This window comes from Geospiza fortis, unplaced genomic scaffold (assembly GCF_000277835.1).
Source record: "Geospiza fortis unplaced genomic scaffold, GeoFor_1.0 scaffold264, whole genome shotgun sequence".
Classification (NCBI taxonomy): Eukaryota; Metazoa; Chordata; class Aves; order Passeriformes; family Thraupidae; genus Geospiza; species Geospiza fortis.
In genome coordinates, this window is record NW_005054332.1 from 2,682,688 (window position 1) to 2,705,503 (window position 22,816).

At 34.7% G+C, this 22,816-nt stretch overlaps 1 protein-coding gene across 1 annotated transcript in view; it reads left to right on the forward strand.

Annotated features, from left to right (window-relative positions):
• EYS (eyes shut homolog) overlaps positions 1 to 22,816 on the forward strand; it is a 702,047-nt gene that overhangs the window by 202,780 nt on the left and 476,451 nt on the right. Inside the window, 4 exon segments of the mRNA XM_031057597.1 lie at positions 7,266 to 7,388; positions 8,539 to 8,652; positions 9,819 to 9,932; positions 10,382 to 10,495. Of these exon segments, the coding sequence (XP_030913457.1) occupies positions 7,266 to 7,388; positions 8,539 to 8,652; positions 9,819 to 9,932; positions 10,382 to 10,495 (465 nt within the window).

Below are 22,816 nucleotides of genomic sequence, written 5' to 3' on the forward strand. Positions count from 1 at the left end.
CATTTCTAAAAGTACTGTAATGGCAGTAACAGGATGGAAAGGAATGATTATGATACTAACCAGCTATTTTAAAGACTTGTTAAAACCATCATAGCTGTATTTCACAATTCACCAGAGTTACATTCTTTATAAAGGATTTAATTTGCTAATTGTGACTAATTTTAATTTTCTGCTTCTTACTTTTTGTATCTCTGTATTTTTCTTTTTTCTGATACATTATTGGAATATGTTCCCGTGGTTAAATGCCTCTTGGTTATAGAATGAACCCATTCACTTCACATTTAATAAAAAATTAATAAGATTTACAGTTATGTCATCTCTGGCTCTTCTCTACCTTTTTTCATTTCTGACATTAGAAATGCAAATAATATTTGTTTTTCAGACATCACATTCCAGAAAACTGCTAGAAGTTTGGTCAATAGGCTTAAAATCATACATTTTGTGGAGAACTTAATGTCATAATCAAACCATTGTCTTTTTCTGATGTTAGTATGCTATGCCTACTAAACATAATTTTTCTATGTTTGATTTTTATGTTTAAAACTTGTTTATTCCAAAACTTCTCTTTCTAAACAGTAGATAATGAATAGGTTATTTGTCCACCACAGATCTAAATACATTTAAATTTCTAATAAAGGATCAAAAGGTTTTCAAATTATGGTCTGCTATGTTGTTTGGCCATCTCTGATTTTAAAAAAATAATAATTCCAGAAGTATATTTTTATAGTCAAAACTGAAACACTCTTTATTCTACTGCTATTTCTAAAGAACTACTAACAGTATTTATTTTGTATGTGATTCATTCTTTTTCTTTGAAATTTCCACTCATTTACTTTTTTATCTACATTTTTGTTCTGTCTTTATGCTTTTCTACCCTTCTTTAAAATAACTTCCTTCTTTGACAACTCACTTTCCAAGTAATTTTCTGGTCCTACAATGTACTGAGAAATAATTAGTATTTGTTCAGTTTTCATAATCTATGTCTCTACTTGCATTAATAAGGAGTAAAAATATTATATAAAATTCTCAACAAGTAAGAGAATTGTCTTATCAGACCTTCAGCAAAGTCCACTGCTGTTGCTGTATGTGGTTTAATCACCTTTTTTTTCCTTTACTTACCTGTTACTAAAATCAATCCCTTTTTGACGCCCCCAGGTTTCTAGTACCATATGGTGTTCTAATCAGATGAGAAATGAAGGATCATATTTGGATTTCATATTATCTTTAAAATTTACACAAGACAGGCTAGAAAATAGATGACAGGGAATGTCTGTGTACTCTGCCTCTGTCCAACAGATTGCTTATCAGCAAATTCTAAGTAGTAGTTCAACCCAAAAATTTTGCTTGCTACTGCCTGCCAATCTTAATTTCATGAATGACATGAATAGCAAGCCAATGTATGTTTGTTTTTATTTTCATATTTGTCTTCCTAAATTTTACTTAAAAATCTTTTACGGTCCTGAGCAAATACATACCTGAATTTATGTGGCACTTGAAGCCATTCTCTTTTTAATAAAATGATTGAACTTACTTTCTGTAACAAATTAGTTCATCTCTAAAATAAGAATATTGAACTGAAGAGCTCTTTATTTAATCCACTGTCATATTACGCAATGGGGGGTCAGCTCATCCTCTTATCTCCTTATTCTCGACACACTAAGTCTGAAAGTATGCAACACCTCCAGATGTAACTGAGGAAGAATAGCAACATTGCCCATTGCTTGGGCTGATTTTATTGGGAGCTTTGTATTTCACTGATCTTTTTTTTCAGATATGTTAAGCTGAAAATCTGTGTAATTCAGAAGTTAGATAATTCATATTAATGATTCCTCTTGTTGTTTATAATTTTGTCATTGCTTTTGTTTGTTGGGTTTTTTCCCTTCTGATCTGCTAGCAGCAATGCTTTTGCCCCAATTCTAACTGCATAAACTATTTCAATTAAGCAATTTCTTAATCTCATTTTTCATTATCCATAAGGGAATTGTAAATACCACAGGATTTGCTTATTAATTACAGGAAGATGTTATATAGGAGAGGGAAATAAATTGCCCATGCCTAATAACAATCAAATTATGTTATATAATACATATCACCTTCTCAACAGATCTTGACATCATCGCAAAAGAAGCTGCAAACATTGACAACTTCACAGTCATCATGGGAAAATGAAAATTGATAACAGATATTATTTCATAAATTTTTCATATTTTTTCTACTCTTATTTTATTCTGCAGGTGTAAAGCATGATTAGGTGCTGTTTTAATGCATTATACCACAAAATTATAAGATAGCCTGACACATTTCAAGCCAGCAATCACAGTTAGAATAAAAACTTATTCTGTGTTTTCATAGTGTAAATAAGAGAGATTCTGAAGCTGCCTACTGTGGTATAGTAATCAAACTTCTTCTGTAATAGCTGTAAGTCTTCTGGTGAATTACTGTAAAATGTGCAGAGTAGGTCTCTGTTTTTCCTTAATCCTTTTTCTCTAGTTCTAATCTATCTTTTAGTGGAACTGACAAAAATATTCTTATAGTGTTGGAAGATGTATCTAGCCATTGTTGCCCTTTGCATAGGCTAAAGGGCTTTTTTTTTAAAGAAAAACACTGTAGAGCAACAGTTCCCTTAAATCTTCTCATTTAAGTGTATGGCTTAAGGTCCAGCTTGTCCAAAAGCAGTAGAAATGGTCATTCAAGTCAAGTAGCTAAAAGAGACATGGCGCACTCACTAGCCCTCGTTGGGAGAAAGAAATTCTAGATGGGGAAGAATGAAGAGAGAAGAAGTTACAGAAAGGTCAGATTTACTCCTTTTGAAAGAACTTTGATCAGAACTTCTGTTCTGCTGATTTGTGCTGTATTCAAGAATAGACGAAGAACCTTTGAAAAGCAATGGTCTGAACAGATCAAGTGATCTCAGCCACTCCTCATATGGCTTCTCTTCAAGGCCCTTCACCATCTTTGTTTCCCTCCTTTGGACACTCTTTAATATCTTTCTTATATTGTGTCACCCAAAACTGCACATGGAACTTAAGGTGAGGCTGCCCCAGTGCAGAGCAGAGCAGGACAATCCCCTCCCTTGCCCAGCTGGTGATGCTGTGCCTGATGTCCCCAGGACAGGGTTGGCTCTCCTGGCTGCCAGGGCACTGCTGGCTCATGTTCTGTGAGTGCTGCTTCCAGTGCTGCTTCCAGTGCCTCATTCCCCATCTGTACATTCATCCAGGGTTGCTCTGACCCAGATGCAGAATCCACCACTTTCCCAGGCTGAATTTCATGTGGTTGGTGATTGCCCAGCATGCTAATTTTTCTGTGTCTCTGCAGGGGCTCCCTGCCTTTGAGGGAGTCAACAGTCCCTCCTAGTTTAGTATTATTGGCAGACTTAGTATTCCTTTAATTCCTGTGTCCAAGTAATTTATGAAGATGTTGAAGAGCACAGGGCTGAGGATGGAGCCCTGTGGGATCCCACCAGTGACAGGTCACCAGTCTGATGTCACCCCACTCACTATAACCTTTTGCATCCAACCCCTGAGCCAGTGGCTCACTCACCACATGATGTGTTTATCCAGCTGTTTGCTGGACATTTTGTCCAGAAGGATTCTGTGAGAAACAGAATCAAAAGCTTTGCAGAAATCCAGAAATATTACATCAATTGACTTCCCTTGATCAACAGTGGGTTACCTTGTCCTAAAAGGAAATAATGTTTGATAAACAGGACTTTTCCCTCATGAAGCCATGACCAATACTGTGCTGTTTTTCAGGTGTTTTTCTATAACTCCCGGAATAATCTTCATGATTTTATCAGTCACAAAAGAACCTACAGTGTTCAAATGAAAATGCATAATGTAAAATCTGGGGTTTTTTTGCCTACAGCTTCAACTGTGGTATTTAGAAAGGATTCAGAGTAATTTCAGAGCTGTAGTTTGTGGTTAGGCCCAAGTTATAGAAAGGTAGAAAAGAGCAGAAGTGAAATATAGAACTGTCAGGTCTAACTTGAATTATTGGAAAAATTATTGGAGAAAATGTGAAGTTGAACTATTTATAAGCATCTGAAGCCAACAAAAATCTGACAGTGCCTAGGTAACATGATCCCTCATGGAACTCCATGGGCTGCAGGGGCACAGCTGCCTCACCAGGGGCTGCACCAGGGGCTGTAGAGGAATCTCAGCTCTGGCACCTGCAGCACCTCCTGCCCCTCTCTCTGCACTGACCTTGTTCAGAGCTGTTCCTCTCGTTCTTATCCCGTTTTCCCCTGGCCAAAATTACCTCTGTGCAACCAGTTTTTTCCTTCTTAAATATGATCAGAGAAGGATTACTGCCATTTGCTGATGGTTTTGGCCTTGGCCAGCCTTGGTTTGTCCTGAAGGCAGCTGGCATTGGCTCTGTCAGACATGGGGTAAGCTTTTGACAACTTCTCAGAGAAACCAACCCTGTAAGCCCCCACCCTACTACCAAAACCTGGCCAAGCAAACCCAATTCACATGCTAAGGTGATGATTTTCCCTCTTTATTACTCTTTATTTTGTTCAACACAGCTATTATTAATTGCATATTTCTTAATTTTTTTACATTTTATGTAATTTTTTCAGTAAGTGCAATTTTTATATCTGAAATTCCAGAGGACCCAAGCACAAGCAGAATTTCACTATGATAGGTGTTGAATGACAAACAACCACTCTATCTCAAAATCAAATGAATGAAATGGTTTTATGTGTAATTATTATCTCATTCAGTACATATAAGGATAAATTGGCAACCCATTATGTATGAATCCTAATGACAATGAAAATATTGTCCAAGTTTTACGTGAATTTATTAAATTCTGATATTTCTCTTTTTTTCTTTCTTTCTTTCTTTCTTTCTTTCTTTCTTTCTTTCTTTCTTTCTTTCTTTCTTTCTTTCTTTCGTTTAAGCTTTTCTTAGATCTAATTTTAACAGGAACCATAAAACTTTTTCCCCAGAAGTACTATTTGTTCAATAAGAGTGAATGAATGCACATCAAATCCTGCTGGCTCTGACAATAACCCTTAATGTGAGGTTTCAGTTAATAGTTTCAGATGTACCTGCCATCCAGAATATAAGGAGCCATGTAGTGAAATTGCCATAAATCACTGTGTGGCTGGACTGTGTCAGAGTGGATCACAATTCAGTGATCTCCCTGGAGAATTTAAGTGTCACAGCCTGACTAGTAAAAATCACTTTTGTCGTGAGGCATTTGGGTTTGTCAAAAAGAAATGTCTCAAGAATGTAAATATGGCATTTAAAAAAATTAAATATTCTCTTGCTAAATTTTCTTTATCTACTAAACTTATGAAGTATCTTTTGTATATCTGTAAGGAAAAAAAAAAGAAATAAAAATTTGCTTATTTCTTTTTGTAGGAAATGCTAAGTATTTTTAAGTACTCCAACTGAATCTGTTTTGATGAGAACCCTTATACATAACCAGATGTATAATATTAAAATTGAGCCCTGAATCCACTACCTTTTGTTCTTCAACTTAGTATAGTGATTTTTATAAGTACATGAGATTGCTCAAAGCCCAATAATCCATGCTGTAATACTTCAATAATTAATACAAAACACAGAAGTAAAAGGACACATAGATTAAGACCTTTATTTCAAATCTATAAAGTTATGAATAATAATTTTTATTTCATCAAGGAAAAAAACCTGTTGGCTTTTCTATATTCATTATCTCTATTTTGGTGAAAGTCACACATGCAACAACTATAGATATATCTGTGCATAGCTGATACCATCATTGATCAACGTTTTCATTTTATTTCTTTATACTAATTTTTTATATTAGGTTTATGTAGTACTTCATTATGCAGATGTGAAGAGCTATTTACAAAGGCAAAATGAGAGACTTAAATTTTGAATGGCAATCAACAAAGAGGAAAACTTCAGCTGTGCAAGAATGTTGCACAGCTGGTGTTTAGGGTGGAATTGAAACATAGCTTAAAGTCACCTTTCTGCATCTACTGATTTAGAAATGAAAATGACTGCATGTATAGGGCAGCTTTAATATGCATTGCCTTGTATTTATGCCTCAAAGGGTTGTTCAACAAGCCAGAATTTGTAAAGTGCAGCATGTTCCAGCAATTTACCCTGATGGTCAGAAGCTGCTGTCTTCCTTCATGTAACAAGATGTTCAAAAGTTAAAAATTCTTCCAGATCAGGAGGTCTTCAGTCATGCCTTAAGAACAGGGTTTCCATTTCCTCTAGTTTAAAGACTAGGTCCACACAATACTGAACTTAGGAAATTTTGTAATTATTTATTATCGTCAACTGCACTTAATAAACACCATTAAAACTAGGTTATGTTTAGTTTTGAAAGCTATCATGGCATACAGTAGGAATGCAGATTTATTTGAACATCTTTGACCCAAGAGTCTTCCTCGTTGTCTAAAAATTTGACTAACACAATGTCAAATATGAGGAACCTCAATGGTACACTGGAATCTGTCATGGCAATACCTATGCTGCTGAAGCATGGCATTGCTTTATAAATATATTTTTAAATTAAATGTGAAGTTCAGATCTTCAGCCAGACTTAGCATCTAAGTTTGTAAGACACCGGAATTCATTATATTTAACTCACTGAATCAAATCTCTGGTTTAAGTCTTTAGTGGCTTTTCATGCTGCACTTGTTAAATTATAATAAATTGGTCTAGTCTATTTTGATCTTTGTTGCACTAAAAATATTTAGAAATTTTTAAGTGTTCAGCTAATAGGAGACCAGAAAACTGTACTTCTTATGCGTTAGCTCACTAAGTTTTTATGACCAAACCAAAATGTCTAAAATTTGAAACTTTGTGTTTATATTCAGCATTTGGATACTAACTCCACACATATGGATTGATTTTGCAACTGTTTTATATCACATAGTTAAATATATTAATGTGGTTTGAAAAAGAATCAGTCTAACAAAGAATATTTTCTTGCAACTATTTATTGTGTATGTTCAAAAACAAAAGTTCTGTCATCAATGAAAATGATTATTATTTCCTTGATGCCCATTGTATTTTGAAGGGTTTTTATTATAATTTGAAGTACAGCTTTATCATTGACTTTATAATTATGACTTTGTTCCATTTAGAATTGTTTTGTATATGAAACTGAAACTTTCAAGGAAATTTGAATATTTTACGCTATTCTAAATAATATTTTAAAACATAACAGTACACATTTAATTGGTCTATCACTTGTCTGTTTTCTCAGATTAACTTTAATAAATTTCCTAAGTCTTCTGTTACTCTATTTTTCAACAGGTTTTACTGGTGAGTTATGTGAAGCTAATGTTGCTGCCTGCCTATCACAACCATGTGGGGCCTCCAGCATCTGTAAAGACACTGTGGGTGGCTATCTCTGTTTTTGTGCACCTGGATTTATAGGTAAGTTCATAGAAGTGCTGTTTAACATGTTTCAGTTAGTCCTAAACCAGAAAATAGAAGTTTGTTCAAAAGTAGCAATAGATAATTTAGCAGTGTGCCTCTGATTCAGGCAGAAACATCTTTTGCATCTTTTGTTTCCTGACACACAAAAGTACTTGGCTGAGTAAAAGTATTCAGCTGTAAAAAATACTGGCTACAAGGGACTATTTCCACTCCAATTACTCTTTATACTATTTTAGACATGGTGTTTGTCTTACACTGATGTGATTTAAACTCCCAGCCATACGCAAGTTGGCCTTAATTTAACTCCATTGTGCTTTCTGTAATAATAAGGCTGCACTAACAAGGTCTCAACTGCCAAACATACATCCAAGGTCCTGGGCAGGTTTAAGTACTCATGTTTGCATCTACCCTGCAGACCATTGTCATTACACTGATTAGATTAAAATTATTTTGTCTATGTCAGCACACTGACATGGTATTTTCAGATACCAGTGTAAAAGAAAAAAAATCTTTCTAGATACATATACAGATATTTTTGATCAACTATATGGTGAAATAATCAAGGGCAGTAGGAATTCCCTGAGTGGCAGATCAGCTGTGCTACCCAGATCCATCCTGTCTAACTCCACGGATGTTGAGAGGGCTCCAAAAGCAGGAATAGGATGACACTAAAATCTCCCTCAATAGTCAAGGAGGACACAGAGAACCAGAGGAATTGAGATTTTGAGAAGACTGCATACCACTTAACTTGCTGTTCTGATCTTTAAAACAAAGCCACAAATTAATACATTAATGGAAAAAAAAATACAATGGAGAAAGATCATATTATTTTATTTTTTTTCCTTGGAAACCATATTTACATTTGCAATGTTTTATGAAAACTCAAGGCTTTCTTGCCCTTAAAATATGAAAATATGCAAGTTTTTGTTTACATTTCTGAGGAATCTATAAAATTTTTGTTTAACATTATATTCATTCTGCTTTTTTCCTTTAATCAAAAAGAAATAAATTCCCCAAAGACAATATATGGTTCATTGTTAAAAGCTCCCTGTAACTAAGCTCAGTTATTTCATTTTGTTGTTGCTGCCTGTGCTGATGATTCACCCGTGGCATGTTCTAATGAAATTAATCCTCCACTTATTTTCAGGTCATAACTGTGAGATTGAAGTGGATGAGTGTCTTAGTGACCCTTGCCACAATGGAGCTACTTGTGTTGATCACTTGGATGCCTTCAGTTGCATCTGTCAGGATGGATTTGAAGGTAAAAAAAAAATCCAAAGAACGATAACTTTGTAAACGTACTCAGAGATTTACACAATTTTTTTAACATATCAGATGATATGCATGTATTCACATATGGGCGTCATATGAAGTCATAAACATGTCACTTAGAAGAAGCATATCTTGACTAAATTACCCATTTTGTTTTCATGATAGCACGCAACTAGGTGTTTTCTGCTAACTGGTGTCTTGGCTGTTGAAAATGGATCTGGTGTTCAGTGAATTCTGAAAATTGGAGATACTTTTTTCTGCAAGCTTTTAAAATATTTCGAAGCTTTAATATCCTCGAATTGAGAAAAAATCCAACTGTGTGGTAAAGGTTTAGATTTTGTCATATTTGTACAATTTATATGAAAAATTTATTAGCTTTGATAAGTGGGTGCATTAATAGCTGCAGCTATGCTTTCAGCTTAGATCAGGAATTTAAAGGGTATCCATTTTCTTTTTAAAGCTTCATTTTTAAAACATCATGGATATTTAATCATTAAAATACAAATCAATCCATAATTCAAATGTCGCAGTGCAAAATAGTAATTTCTACCACTCATCTATTCAGAAGAATTATCACTTGCATTTTTATTTCTTTATATGCTTTTAACTTGCCAAATCATGCAATTGATGCAATTTTTCAATTATTCTTCAAATGATAAAGAATTTGGTTCACTGAAAAATATTAGCAATGGAGTATTTTTATACTTTGAGTAGTTATGTAGGTTTTTTATAGTCTACATTGGAATAAATTTTCTTTTTGTCTATAACAGATTTCTTTTTCATAGTTTTTTGGGAGTACGTCTTTTGCCTTATCATGAACATAATAAGCATTTCCTCTCACACCACTGCAATGCTGTCTATTATACTTACTGTAATAAGGTTTCTGTTCTTCTATATTTATATAATAAGAAAATTTTCTGCTTTAAGCCTTAGTTAACTGTTTGATTACTGTACTTTTAACATTTTTGAAAAATTAGTGAACAAATTAAGCATTCAGAAGATGAAAATCTGTCATAAACACCCAGATCTGAATATTAAAAGGGTGTCAAATAGATTCTGATATGTGAGTTATATTCAGTTAAAATAAATGTTGGTCCTTACCTAAAGGTGCCATGGAATAACTTCTTTCCCCTTTCCTTGATTCTATATTCATAGGTACAACTTGTGAAGCAAATATAAATGAATGTCAGTCTTCTCCTTGTCTTCATAATGCATCATGTGCAGACCTTATTGGTGGCTACAAATGTGTCTGTCTATCTGGTTTTACTGGTGAGTTGTTTTCATAGCAAACCTTTTTTTTCACAGCCAGGTAGTCCACAAAACATCCAATAAGACATTATTGACTAATTTGCTTGTGTTTTATTGTCATTTCTCTTTATCTGCCCTGGTCTAATGTTTAATTTGCATTCCAACTAACTGGAACACCGACTGCATCTGTAAACCTCATAGCACAAGATAAATTAGTCTGCATTTAAAAAGGCCTTCAAAGCTTGCACACTTAAGGAAGACTAGTTAGCATTTAGAAACTCAGAAATAAGTTGGTATGTATTTGTGGTTATAAGAACAAAATAGATGTTGAAATTAGTAGTGTGGCTGTTTGTTTGGCTGATGTACATTAGCTTATCTTCACAAGTTGCTTGAGATTTTTATGGTGCAAATTAATTAGAAATTGGCACCTTATTTTTTAGAAAGTGTTCAAAACTTTCATCTTTTCAAAGGTGCAAGATGTGAAACAGATATAGATGAATGTGCTTCATTTCCCTGCAAGAATGGAGCCACCTGCATTGACCAACCTGGTAATTATTTCTGCCAATGTGTGGCTCCGTTTAAAGGTAATGAACACTAAGGGAGAGGGGAAAGCAAATATAATTAACTTTATAAGGCATTTCTATCACTTGTTTAAATGCATTTCAGTGTTCCCACAGCATTAATAATCCTTCACTTCCCCAAACAAAGCTTTCAATGTGACCAGCCATATATACGCCTTCAGCTTCAACTAAGGTAAAGGGAACATTGTTTATACATCTGCTAGGTGTGTTTCTTTATTAAACAAAATTGATACTTCAAAATCAGTTTGTTAACAGAATAAAATTGCTTATGTAGGTAATAGGAGGTCTGTACCCATTAAGATGCCATCACAAAGAATGGTTGATTTTCTACACAGTTTTCTCTCTAATTCTATTGGCATTCTCTACATTATTTTATCATTTTTAGAAAGCAATTTATAGCTATCCTGGAATCCAGAAACTGTGTGATTATTTCTTATGATGCTTTTAAAAGAAATACACTTAAATTGCAAAGTTATTGTGACAATTTTAATATAAATTTTTCATATAAATAAAATCTTCAGTAAAATTTAAACACTTACTGCTGAAATAATTTAAAGAAACAAATTGTGTGGTGTTCTTGAGCAAATATAGTTCAAGTGATAGTCTCAATTAAAAGCACCTATTGATTTGTAAATTAAATATAAACACATTTTTCCTCTAGCAGTTCAATATAATGATATTTACTTAGGATTCCAGAACAATCATTAAAAGACAATTTTCCTGGTATGTTGAGACAGCAGGACTTTTCCCCTATAGGGAAGATGGCTGAATAAAATTCATTTTCATGAGCTCATGAACAAACACTCATGCTCTTTCTTATTATTTTAATTAATGGTCAAAATTTAGATTGTCATTTTTGTTAGTTTTAATTTATGTTCTACTGAATAAAATCCAGTACAGTAACAAGTAAATGAATACTGCATTATCAGAATTGCCTCTGTGCAGGAAGATGTAAAATAATTTTCAGTACATGGTTAGAAATACTGGTCTCTTGAGTACATCTTGCAAAAGGAACTCGATTTCCAGCAGATTTTGGTATTCATTTAGATATTTAAGTAAGTAACTAAAAATTCAGAAAGTCACCCTTTCTGTAGTCATCCGTCAACAGACTAGCAGTGTCTCATATGCTTTATGGAAAAGGCAAGTCCTGCTGGCAAGACTCATAAAATGTAACTGAGATCCTCTGAGAACATTATAGGAGGAAGTAGTTAATGACCTGCTGTGCCACTGAGACACTCACAAGTCTGTAAGGCCAGATGGGATCCACCTGAGGGTACTGAGGAACTGCCAGAAGAGCTCAGCAAGACACTGTCCATCATTTGTCATCAGTTCTGGCTAACTGGGAAGGTCAAAAATGACTGGAGGTTGACCAGTGTGATGCTTATTCACAGGATGGGTTGGAAGGAGGGTTTGGGGAACTACAGGCTTGTCAGTCTGGCCTTGGTATCTGGCAAGGTTATGGAACAGATTATCTTGAGTGTGATCCCATGACACATACAGGACAACCAGGGGATCAGGCCCAGAAGTGTGGGTTTAGGATAGACAGGTCCTGCTTGACCAGCCTGATCTTTTTTAACCAGATGACCCACCTGGTGAGTGACGTCAGGGCTGTGGATGTTTTCTACCTGTACTTTGTCAAAGCCTTTGATACTGTCTCCAAGAGCATACTTGTGGAGAAGCTGGTAATCCATGGCTAAGACAGGCCCACTCTTCACTGAGCTAAGAACTGGCTGGATGGCCAGGCTCAGAGAGTGGTGGTGTATGGAGTCACATCCATGTGATTGCCAGTCACTAGTGGGGCTGCCCAGGACTCAATATTGGGTCCAGTCCTGTTTAGTATCTTTGTGAATGATCTTTGTGAAGGGCCCAAAGGCACCCTCAATCACTTTGCAGATGACACCAAATTGGGTGGGATTGTTGATCTGTTGGAAGTTAGAAAGGCTAACTTCCAGAGGGATCAAGACAGGCTGGTTCAGTATGCCAAGGTCAGTGTTATGAAGTTCAATAAGACAAAGTGAAGGGTTCTACACAGAAACCCTATTTGTCCCTACAGGCTGTGGGCAGAGTGGCTGGAAAGCTGCCCAGCAGAAGAGAACCTGAGGTAGACAGAGTTTGAACATGAGCCAGTGTGTGCCCAGGTGGCTAAGAAGGGCAGTGAAATCCTGGCCTGTGCCAGCAATAGTGTGGCGAGCAGGACCAGGACAGGGATTGTCCCTCTGCACTTGGCACTGGCAGGCCGCACCTCAAATCCCGTGTCCAGTTCTTGGCCCCTCACTGCAAGAAAGACACTGAGGGGCTGGAGTGTGTGCACATGAGGGCAACAGAGCAGGTGAAGGTTCTGGAGCGTAAGTCATACCAGGAGGGGCTAAGGGAGCTGAGGTTGCTTAGCTTGCAGAGGAGGAGGCTCAGGGGTGATCATATCACTCTCTACAACTTCCTGAGAGGAGATTGTACCAAGGTGGGGGTTGGCCTCTTCTCCCAAGCAGACATCAACAGGACAAGAGATGAAGGAGGAAAGGTTCAGGTTTAACACCAGAAGAATGTTTTCACTGAAAGGGTGATTGGATAGGCTGTTCAGGGAAGTACCAATATTGCCATCCCAGGGGGTGTTCAAGAAAAGACTGGAAATGGCACTTGGTGCTGTGGTTTAATTGACAAGGTGGTGATTGGTCAGAGGTTGGACTCAATGACCTTGAAGGTCATTTAGGTCAAACCTAAATGATTCTATGACTCCATTCTATGATAATATTTTTGGTACTGGATGTCTGAGGCTGTTTACTTCTTTACAGCTTTAGTCAACACCTCCCAATATCAAACTCTTATACTGATTTTGTCTAGATTTATATGTGTATAAATAAAAGTAGATTAGGTTTATATGAAAACGCTACCCCTGTCTCACACCATCTGTTTATTTAGTGCTAAACTGCTGTAAATGTAGCCTTTAACAGATTCACAGTAAGCCAACATAATGTCTAGTTAAACTATGTTTTCTAATTGTCTGGATATATTCAGGGCATTTTAATGAACAGCTTTGTGTGCACTAATTACAGATTACAGAATCGCTTGATTAAGAAAGTACATGCATAATGTTAATGGCAAAAATTATATAGGAGCACTGTTTTGGTTTTGAGTATTTTCATAGATTTTCTTGCTTCTGATATTCTTAGTGGAAAACAATAAATGCTGTATTATGAATGCTGTCATTTACTTGGAAAGCAATCTGAAGATATATATCCATAGAATATTGCAATGATTTGATTGTTCCATCACAAAATCTGACTTGAAGGGCATGCACTTTTATTAGGAACATAAATCAGGAACATGTACCCGTTGATCAGGAGATGTACAGTAGATGCCCACTATATAGAATGTGGAAATAAGGAATGATGATTCAGAGCATGATTTGGGCATTTGTGTGCATTCATACAAAAGATTGTCAGATTAAGCTAGTAATTGATTCTATATATAGAAACTGGTTTACATACATTTATCTTGCTTTTGGTTTTATTTCCTTGACTATTTTTATTTGTTTATTTTAACAAGGAAGATTTTGACCAGAAAGTTTTGATTTTTTTCTTTTTTCTTTCCCTTCATTTCCTCATGATTTTTAAGCAAATTTTTGCTTTCTTCCCATTTCAAGTCTTCTGAGTGCAAGATAGCTGCTATTCATTTTTTACGTGTGGCAAACTTTATAATATCCTGAATTGATACTTTTATATTTTAAAAACTTTAATAAAAGTTTTGTATAAATATGAAAATTAATCAGAAATTTAATTAAGGTATTACTGTGTACTCACAGTTTCGGGTATTTTTCTTGGGAGGAGCAGTGGGTTTCTTTGTTTGGTTTTTTCAAAGCACAGATTTGTCTGCTTAGAAAAAATGTTTTAACTCATTCCATTGGGTTGCATAGAATAATGGAAGTCATCAAAGGCTTCTAAGAAAATTGATACTTGGGCAGTGATATATAGCTAAATTTTTCATCACTTAACTCTACAAGTCTGATATGTGAATGAAGTTCTACTTCTCCTGTGGGCACCAACTCTTTTTTTAGAAAATCCAATTTTCATAATGTGAATGGAGAGTTATATCTTCTGATGCTCCTGGTGTAACCCTAACAAAACTAATGCATTCCTCTCTACCAGTGTTCCCCTGAGAGAAGATTTCCTCCCAGGCAGTGTAGATCATGGTCTTTCTATAAATTCTAGTATTTCATTGGAATTTTTGTCCCTGAAATTACTACCTTTGACTTTCCAAATGTTCAGACTAACAGCTGGAGGGTACTAGCAGTCCACCTATGCGTAATTCAAGAGAAAACTGAATGAATCTATAAGACTTTCAGATATGATATAACAACCTTGTCAACATCTAATAATGTTCTAATTACTAAATATGATAGCTGAAGTATTTTCATCCTATTTCAGCCAAGTTCCTTGTCCTCGTGGAGTTGAAAATTGATTTTCTGTTTTCCAAAATTATTAAGTTTTACCTGTGGTCCTGATATGGTACACAATAATGAACTTAATATTCCCTGTACTTTTACATCATAATTCTTTTGACCTTGATTTGGAGAAGCTCAAGATTTGACTAACAGAAGAAAATCCATACCTTATTATGTTATTAATCTGGTAAGAGAAAGAGATTCCTGTGTAATACCACAGAAATCCTAAAAGTTACTGAGCCCCTCTGAGCCTGTGCTGTGACTAAGGTAAACAGAGAAAAAATATGGCATCTAGGTCTGCATAATATGCTTTTGCCATTTATAATAGCTACCTATGGCAGAAGTACTGTATGTGTTTGTGAATGTGTTTTAATTAATCAAACATGACAATGCACTTATAAAAGTCCAGTTCTTTGTTTCTGTTGGCTTTCAGCAGTGTTCTGCCACTAAGATGTTTAGTACAAGTCATTATCACACCTCATGCTTTAAAGCTGAAATGGCTGTGCTGCCACTTAAATACACTGCAATGTGATGTTCTTTACATATAAGGCTTATCCTTAATATGTCTGGTACAGTTGCTTCTGCTTGGTTGTAATATATTAGTACCTGAAAATATACATTTCAGAAATTACTCCACTTCCACCTGTTTTGCGTCATAAATGAAGTACAAAAGTGATAGTCGTGTATATCAGAAATTTTTTGTCAGTGGACATTCTGAAGTTCTTCAGAAACAGAGGAGAGCAAGCTGTTGCTTTTGCTGCTGACAAGCAACTGGAACTGGGAGAAGGAAGGAAGATAAACTTAATTTGGATGCTAGAAAAATAAAATATTTTAATATTCTTAATATTATTAAGAGTTTGATTCCATTAGAGTGTCCTAGCTGGGAAGCTATTATACTAACTTTTCTATTATGATATTGATTCTAAAATTGAAGTCTTTCTATAAATCAATCACAGTTATTAGAGAATTGATGTTAAGTCCTTGGGCAGAGAGCAGAAAGAGTGAGAAACATGATGAGGCTGTCTCTTATTTAGGGGTCCTAACAACTTCACAGAAGGTAGAATGAAAGCTCCCATAGCTCTGTCAGAAAACACTGAGATGTCCCATTAAAAATTCAAATATATTCAAAACCACTGCAATTAATAAAGCTATAGCTTTGTCTATATTCCTATCCATGCTGTTTTTTATTGGTGGTTTTAGTGTTTTGTAAGAACATTGAGGATACTCAAATATTCTTTTAACTGTCAAGTTCATAGTAATTTATGGAACCTTATTGTTCAGAGCTTTGAAATGCCAACATTTTTAAGCCACATCAACGAAGTTACTCACAACTGTTAGACAACAGATCTCACTGAGAATGTAGCAGAGCGAGTTTGCCCCTGTATCAGGCAAGCTGCTTTTCAGCATTCTTATCATGCACAAGGTGAATGATCTCACTACAGTTTCTAGACCAGCTCATTTTTACAGAGGATAAAGTAAAATTTAAAAGGCTGGTTTTTTCTTCTTTGCTATTATTGATAACTAAGAGCAGATCTTGCAGTCCCACACCAGGACTGCAAATTTCCTCCGTTTTCTACACTTGTATTTAAGGCAAAGGTGAAGCTAACAGTATTTCTGTGAGACATGGACTGAGTCAGTAATCTGCTCTTCCCAAAGAAAGCTCAGGAAGGAAGAAAGCATTAAAATTCTAGTTTCAATTAGAGACTGTATATTGAATATGTGATAGTCCTATGAGAGTTGGCATGATTTTTTTTTCTTTAAAAAAAAAAAGAGAAAAACAGCCAGTTGTTTAGTAACTTGTTTTTAATAAATGGAGCAAAGATTTTTATTGTTTGATCCAAATTATTTACATGACTCATTTAAAAAACTGCACTGTATGTGTTTTGTCTGGATGTTGCTAATAGGTATGACCTTTTAAACCAAATATACGCAATTGTAGAGGAAAATTGAAATTCAGTTCTGAGGAAATGTCTACTTATTTCTTGCAGCCTTAATGACACGTCTCCAAATGTGTTCCAATTAAGATCAAAGCAAAAATGGTAATTGACCATCAAACATGTTGCAAAAGAAAGTAAACTAGTAAGAAAGGCAACTCAGCAGAAAGAAAAAGCTTAAGTCTATCAAAAAACAAGAGTAATAATGAAGATTTCATCACAGGACACTCTACTATGAGAACAGCTAATTACAAAACAGATAATAAGTAAGAAACGTAAGTGCTCATGAAGGCAAAAAGCTGGAGTAGAGATAATGGAGCAATTACTTTTCCAGTCTCATAGGCCAAACCTCAGTCTTTCCTGTGCCAAGCCCCATGCAAACAGGCAGGTTTGCAAGACCTCTGGCTCTTACTAGCATAACTGTGTGTTAGACCATAAACCACTATACTCTGTTCAACATCAGGTTTTATCTTGTTTTGCCACTCTCTTGACACTGAACAGCCAAATAAAATTTTATTAAGGGGAAAAAATGAAACTGATGCATAGATACATGAAGGGCAGTCTGCATCACATAGGAGCTTTCTGAGGGAAGAGAAGCAGAGTGTCCATATTTGGGCTATATTACCAAGAAAACATGCATTGCCTTTGAACAATAAAGGATATGTAATGCCTGAATGGAAATAAGTATGAGCTGGGACTTGCTTTTGGCTCATTTATGAAGTCACTGCAGGATTTTGGAATTTTTTTCTGATATTTCTATTCCATTTTGTATTGTTCCTAAAAGCTGTCATCTAAATGAATACTCTCATCTGCTTCTGTCTCCAAAATGAAACAATTCAGAGAGAAAGCCTTTTTCCTAGCCATTTCTAGTATCTATTTAGGGGCATTTGGGTATGTTAGATATCCACAAGGGTCTGGCAGTTATGCCAAGGTCTGTAGGAGAGCTGTGGCCTTTCAGAACAGCACTGAGAACACAAAGGCATCTCTAAAAATCATGCTTGCTTAACTCTGTCCATACATATCCAGCAAGGTAAGTGCTGCAGTTTCAGCTCTGCTTTTAGTTTGCAACTTGGGACACATCTTGATCCACAAGAAAAATTCTCTAAGCCTGTACAGCCATGAGTAATCTGGGAATACTTCATGTGTAAATCCAGTCACCTACAACTGTTAAGGGGTTTGAATTTCCTCAGTCATTCTGTGAGAATGGTGTTCAAGATCTCTATTTGGAAAGCAGATTTAAGTTATGGAGATGATACAAGTTCGATTCATTGCAAATGGAAATCTGGCCCTTATTTTTCCAGAAAGTATGTGCAAATCACCATTTTTAAAGGCTTAAAACATGGTTACCTTTTCCAGGGCTGCCCTGCAAATTATGAAGGCATTGCTGCTCCTCAAAGATCAGTTTACTGAATTTCAGAGGGGTTTTTTTGACTATTAATGCAAATGTTTTTAGCTTCATTTTTCTACATAGTGAGCCTATTTATGGCATAGGGTCATCTGCCAATACAGAAACTAAAAGTAATAAAATTATAATCTTGGTATCAAATGCTATAAATAATATCTGTCTAATCACTCGAATTTTAAGAAAATGAAAATGTGATCTTGGAGCAAAGAGTTTGACCATCAGAACTAAAGGCAGCTATTATTGCAATTCATTATTGACATCCACAAGTCCTAAGTCATAAGGAAAACATAAGTTTGATATAAGATTTCTGTAAGTTTTCCACACCTAATATTAATTTCAGTTGAATGCTACTGCAGATAAAATAAATAATGAAAAGAAAAGCATTCCCATATATTTCAGTCTGAAATAGATTTTTACTAATTGTTTTCCTTTGTGGAATTCTTTTGATTTCTGAGAAAGAGTGAAGCATGTTTTTATGTGAAATGTGAAATTCACAAAAGTGGATACAGATATATCTTCATGGTTTATACATTATAAGCTTGCATATTTTGAAGAAAAAACTGCATCTAAATAATATATTCAACTTCTGCTTTCTTCTATTTTTACAGAAATTTATACAGGTATGGAGCAATAATATATACATCTCTGTGTGACCTTCATTCTAAAATTTGTGATGTGGGTCTTTCTCATACTCTATTTTAGCACTGTTGCATGCTCTGCATTATCATATATAATTAAGAAAATGTATTTTTACTTGAAAAGTGCTAAGTATTTTTTCTTCAAATATTCTTCCATTAAAAATAAAAAAGTATATGATTTTCAATTAGTATGGATTTCAGAGAAAATGTCTTTTCATTGTTTATACACAGAATCTCAAAGCAATTCCTTTAATGGAAAGTATAATTTGGATTCCAAAGAAAAGAATGGATTTCCTATAAACTTGAAGCATAAGAAAACACTTGTTAAGTTTTTAAAATATTATAATACTCAGCTTAATTTCAAGTAATATAAAAATATGCATGCTTCACTTATTTTTCTATTTCCTACCCATTTTCAGGGTACTTTTGGGGATTTTTATTTACTTTTATTAGCCTTTAATCATCTCAGTTGTGGAAATGTTTTCTTATGTCCCATAGCAGATCAAGGCAAGCAGGCAGTTTTTAAAATAATCGCAAGCTTAGAGGTACGTCTAAGCTCCTCAAAGTTTTGAACTTTTAGTAGAGACAATTTTGTCTTTAACAATAAGACATTTAATATTTACAGTTGCAAGGAACTCAGATTTTAGATATCGAACTTCTTGCTCATTAGTGTTCCTGGGATTCTATGGCCAGTCTATGAAAGCCTTTGGGAACAAGAGCTACTGAGCTGTGTAAAGGTGATGAAAACAAAACCACATATTTCTCTGAAGTGATCAAATAACTTTTGAATTAAAGTTTTTGTATCCTCTCATTTTAAAAGGATAATCTTGGGAAAACCAGTAAGTTTCATATAGACTGGGGGCAGGGATGTCTTTACATAACTTTTTAGCGCCTTTGAACACTTTATTTCCCATAACTAAATATATTTTTATTTTTATTGTAAAGAATTCAATTTGTCTAATTTGTCTTCGAAAAGAGTAGTGATTAATTTCAGTGTTAGAAGAGTCTTTCAGCTCTGTTGTTTAAAGATAAGTTAAAAAGGTCTGAAACATTGCCATTGCAGTAATGTTGTGATCACAAAACCACAGTGCTGGTGCTGCTACCTGCTTGCTAGTTCTTGAAAGTTTCTTGTCCTCATGAATGCGTATTTAACACCATTACCAGACTTCTTGTTATAATTTAGGAAATTGCCATCCAAATGACACACTTGTTTTTCTGGTAGATATTTTATTTCACTATATTGTCATAATTGTACCATCAGTCTGAAATGAGATGCATTTTGCAGGCCATACTTTTACAGCAAAATGCTGAATTTGAAAACTGCTGTCAGATTTCATTCCATAAAATGTTAGTAGCAAATGTTTTATTTATTAGAATATTTTCCTAAAAAATGACAACATTGAAGAGATGTCACTTTTGATTATAGGAAACTTCAATACTGCACATCAAAACATTTCATGTACACCTTTATGCTGAGCAAATAAAACAAATAAATATCAATAGTTTCACATAAAGAAATAGAATTTTATATCAGGCAATTTATTTTCTATGTAATTTTTATTAATTAGGCTTTTGACTTTTAGCAAGAGCCTTAAAAGGACAGTCTATTTCAGCAAAATAAAATCTTTTTTCAGTGTCCATTTATGATATTTAGAAATTCTACCCTAGAAATATTATAAGAAAATACAATAGAAAAGGAAACTCATTAATACCAGCTGAATGAAATTTCTAAACATGCAATATGCTTCTTACTCCTAAACAAAAAAAGAGACTCTTTTCCAAATAAACTATTAATGTTTCGATATACAGTATGCTCATAGGCAAGCATACTATATGTTATTAGTATATGCTTAAATGTAGATAAATATGTATAATACTTACTGCAATATAGTGTGCAACTGTAAAGGAAATTGTCCTTCAGCTGGCTGTTTAATTTAATTATTTGTGCATATACTTCTGAGGTTTGTTCAAGTTTATTCTAATAGAGACACCTTTAGTTGCCCATTAAAGACAATCTATTATTGCAATCAATAAAATGTAGCCAAGAATTAAACAAGCGAAAAGATTAAATCTGTCTAAAGGAAATAAGCAGAGTTGTGAAGACTACCTGAACTTATTAATTAATTAATGAACTTCTGTGATGGATTCTTTCACATTTCATCTGTTGGACATTCTCTTTTTTTTCATTAAACTGTTTAATGAACATTACCTCTTTACTCTGAATTTAAAAATTCTGATACATCAGGGAGAGAAGACAGTTTATAAACTGTTTTCTTGGCACAGCATTCCTTTCTGTCAACAATCATGGACCTGCTGTTTCACAAACTTTTCAGATCAAGTGAGAAGTTTTGTGTTTAGAACAAAATAGATGTATTGAAATCAATCAGCTACAGTAAAACATTTGTACAAAAATATTTGTACAGAAATTCTTTAACAAATATTTAGAAGAGAGAGAAAATGCTGAAAACATAAAAACTGCTTTAAGATTAAGCTATTTTTATTTTAAAAATTAACTTACAGCCTGTTTGCTCTTTTATTTATCCTTAATTATACATCTTTTTTACAGCTTTGTAAAAAATGCTGGTATGAGAGCAACAGCAGCAAGTGAACTTGTTTTGCAAGTGTGCAACTGCTACTGCCTACTCCTATCCAACTTACTCCTATCCACCTTTAATTTTTGTGTGAATATGCATTTTCAAAAAAAATTCTACATTAACTCATCCACTTTTATTTTCTTGTTTTCTTGCTTCTTGTATTGATTAGCATTAATAACTAATTACTTAACAAAAATTTATTAAGATAATATCAACAGTTGTGATTCTCTGAGTAAGGGAATAGTCTTATTACTCTCAAGACTGATAGTTAAAAAACTAATTGATTCAGGGAGAAGAACTGAGTGAGATGGACAGAGCCTTATTATTTTTTTATCCCTTTGTTTTACCAATCATCCAGTTAGAATGGGAATAAAACTTTTACCATTTCTGAAAGTAGCAGACAAAAAGATTTTTCATGCAATGTTATGCATGAAAGCTGGGTGGGAGAAAAAGATATTGACTATCTAATTAAAGGGTGGTGAATATTGTTTGAAACAAGGCACTAAAAAGATTATAATATTAATAGCAACTAACATCATTCTATGTGGCTTAGCCTGATTTGGTAAACTTCTTTATGGCCATATTTTCATTTACCATTCTTTATAAATTTCAGGTTAATTTTTTTTTTCACTCTATTATAATTATAATGAAAGAAGAAATTTGTTTTCCCTAAATCCTTAAAAAGGGGGAAAATCTATTTTTTGTCAGGAAATAGTTTTGGTGTAATTTCAAATCTACTCAAATTTCACTGAAATTCATACCCTTCTGGGGAGCTACCTTGAGGAAGATTCATGCTCCTGTTTGCAGAACACCATGGGAGGAAGGAGGAGAGTGAGCTCCTCTCCATGCACCCTGGTTTAGTTTCCATGCGGCCAGGGGAAGGGCCTGGTGAATAAGAATAGGCTACACGGGAGCAGTGATTACAAAAAGAAAGGTGAATAAATTTTTCTTAGGCTCCCTGAAGGGAGAAAGCCTGATATCCACAGCAGCAGGATGGGAGGAGAAGATCAGGGTAGGAAGAGGATACACTCAGGCATGGGGAGAAAGAGACTCTGTAGCTGTGCAGGCCGGAAGAGGATTCCTTCTGGTTACTTGGATAAGGGGTTTTATCTGGAAAGCCAAGTAAGCTGTCTGAGTGTGACACATGCATCCTCACCACTACCACTAAAACAAAGCAATGGTTGACAGATAACACAGTTCTCTGAGGGAGAGTGGTACCAGGTGACCAGACGTGATCTTGGATGAGGTTTATTTCCATGTCAGAGATCTTAATATGGGGAAGAGATTACCAGAGTTTGGCTGATTACCAGAGCTT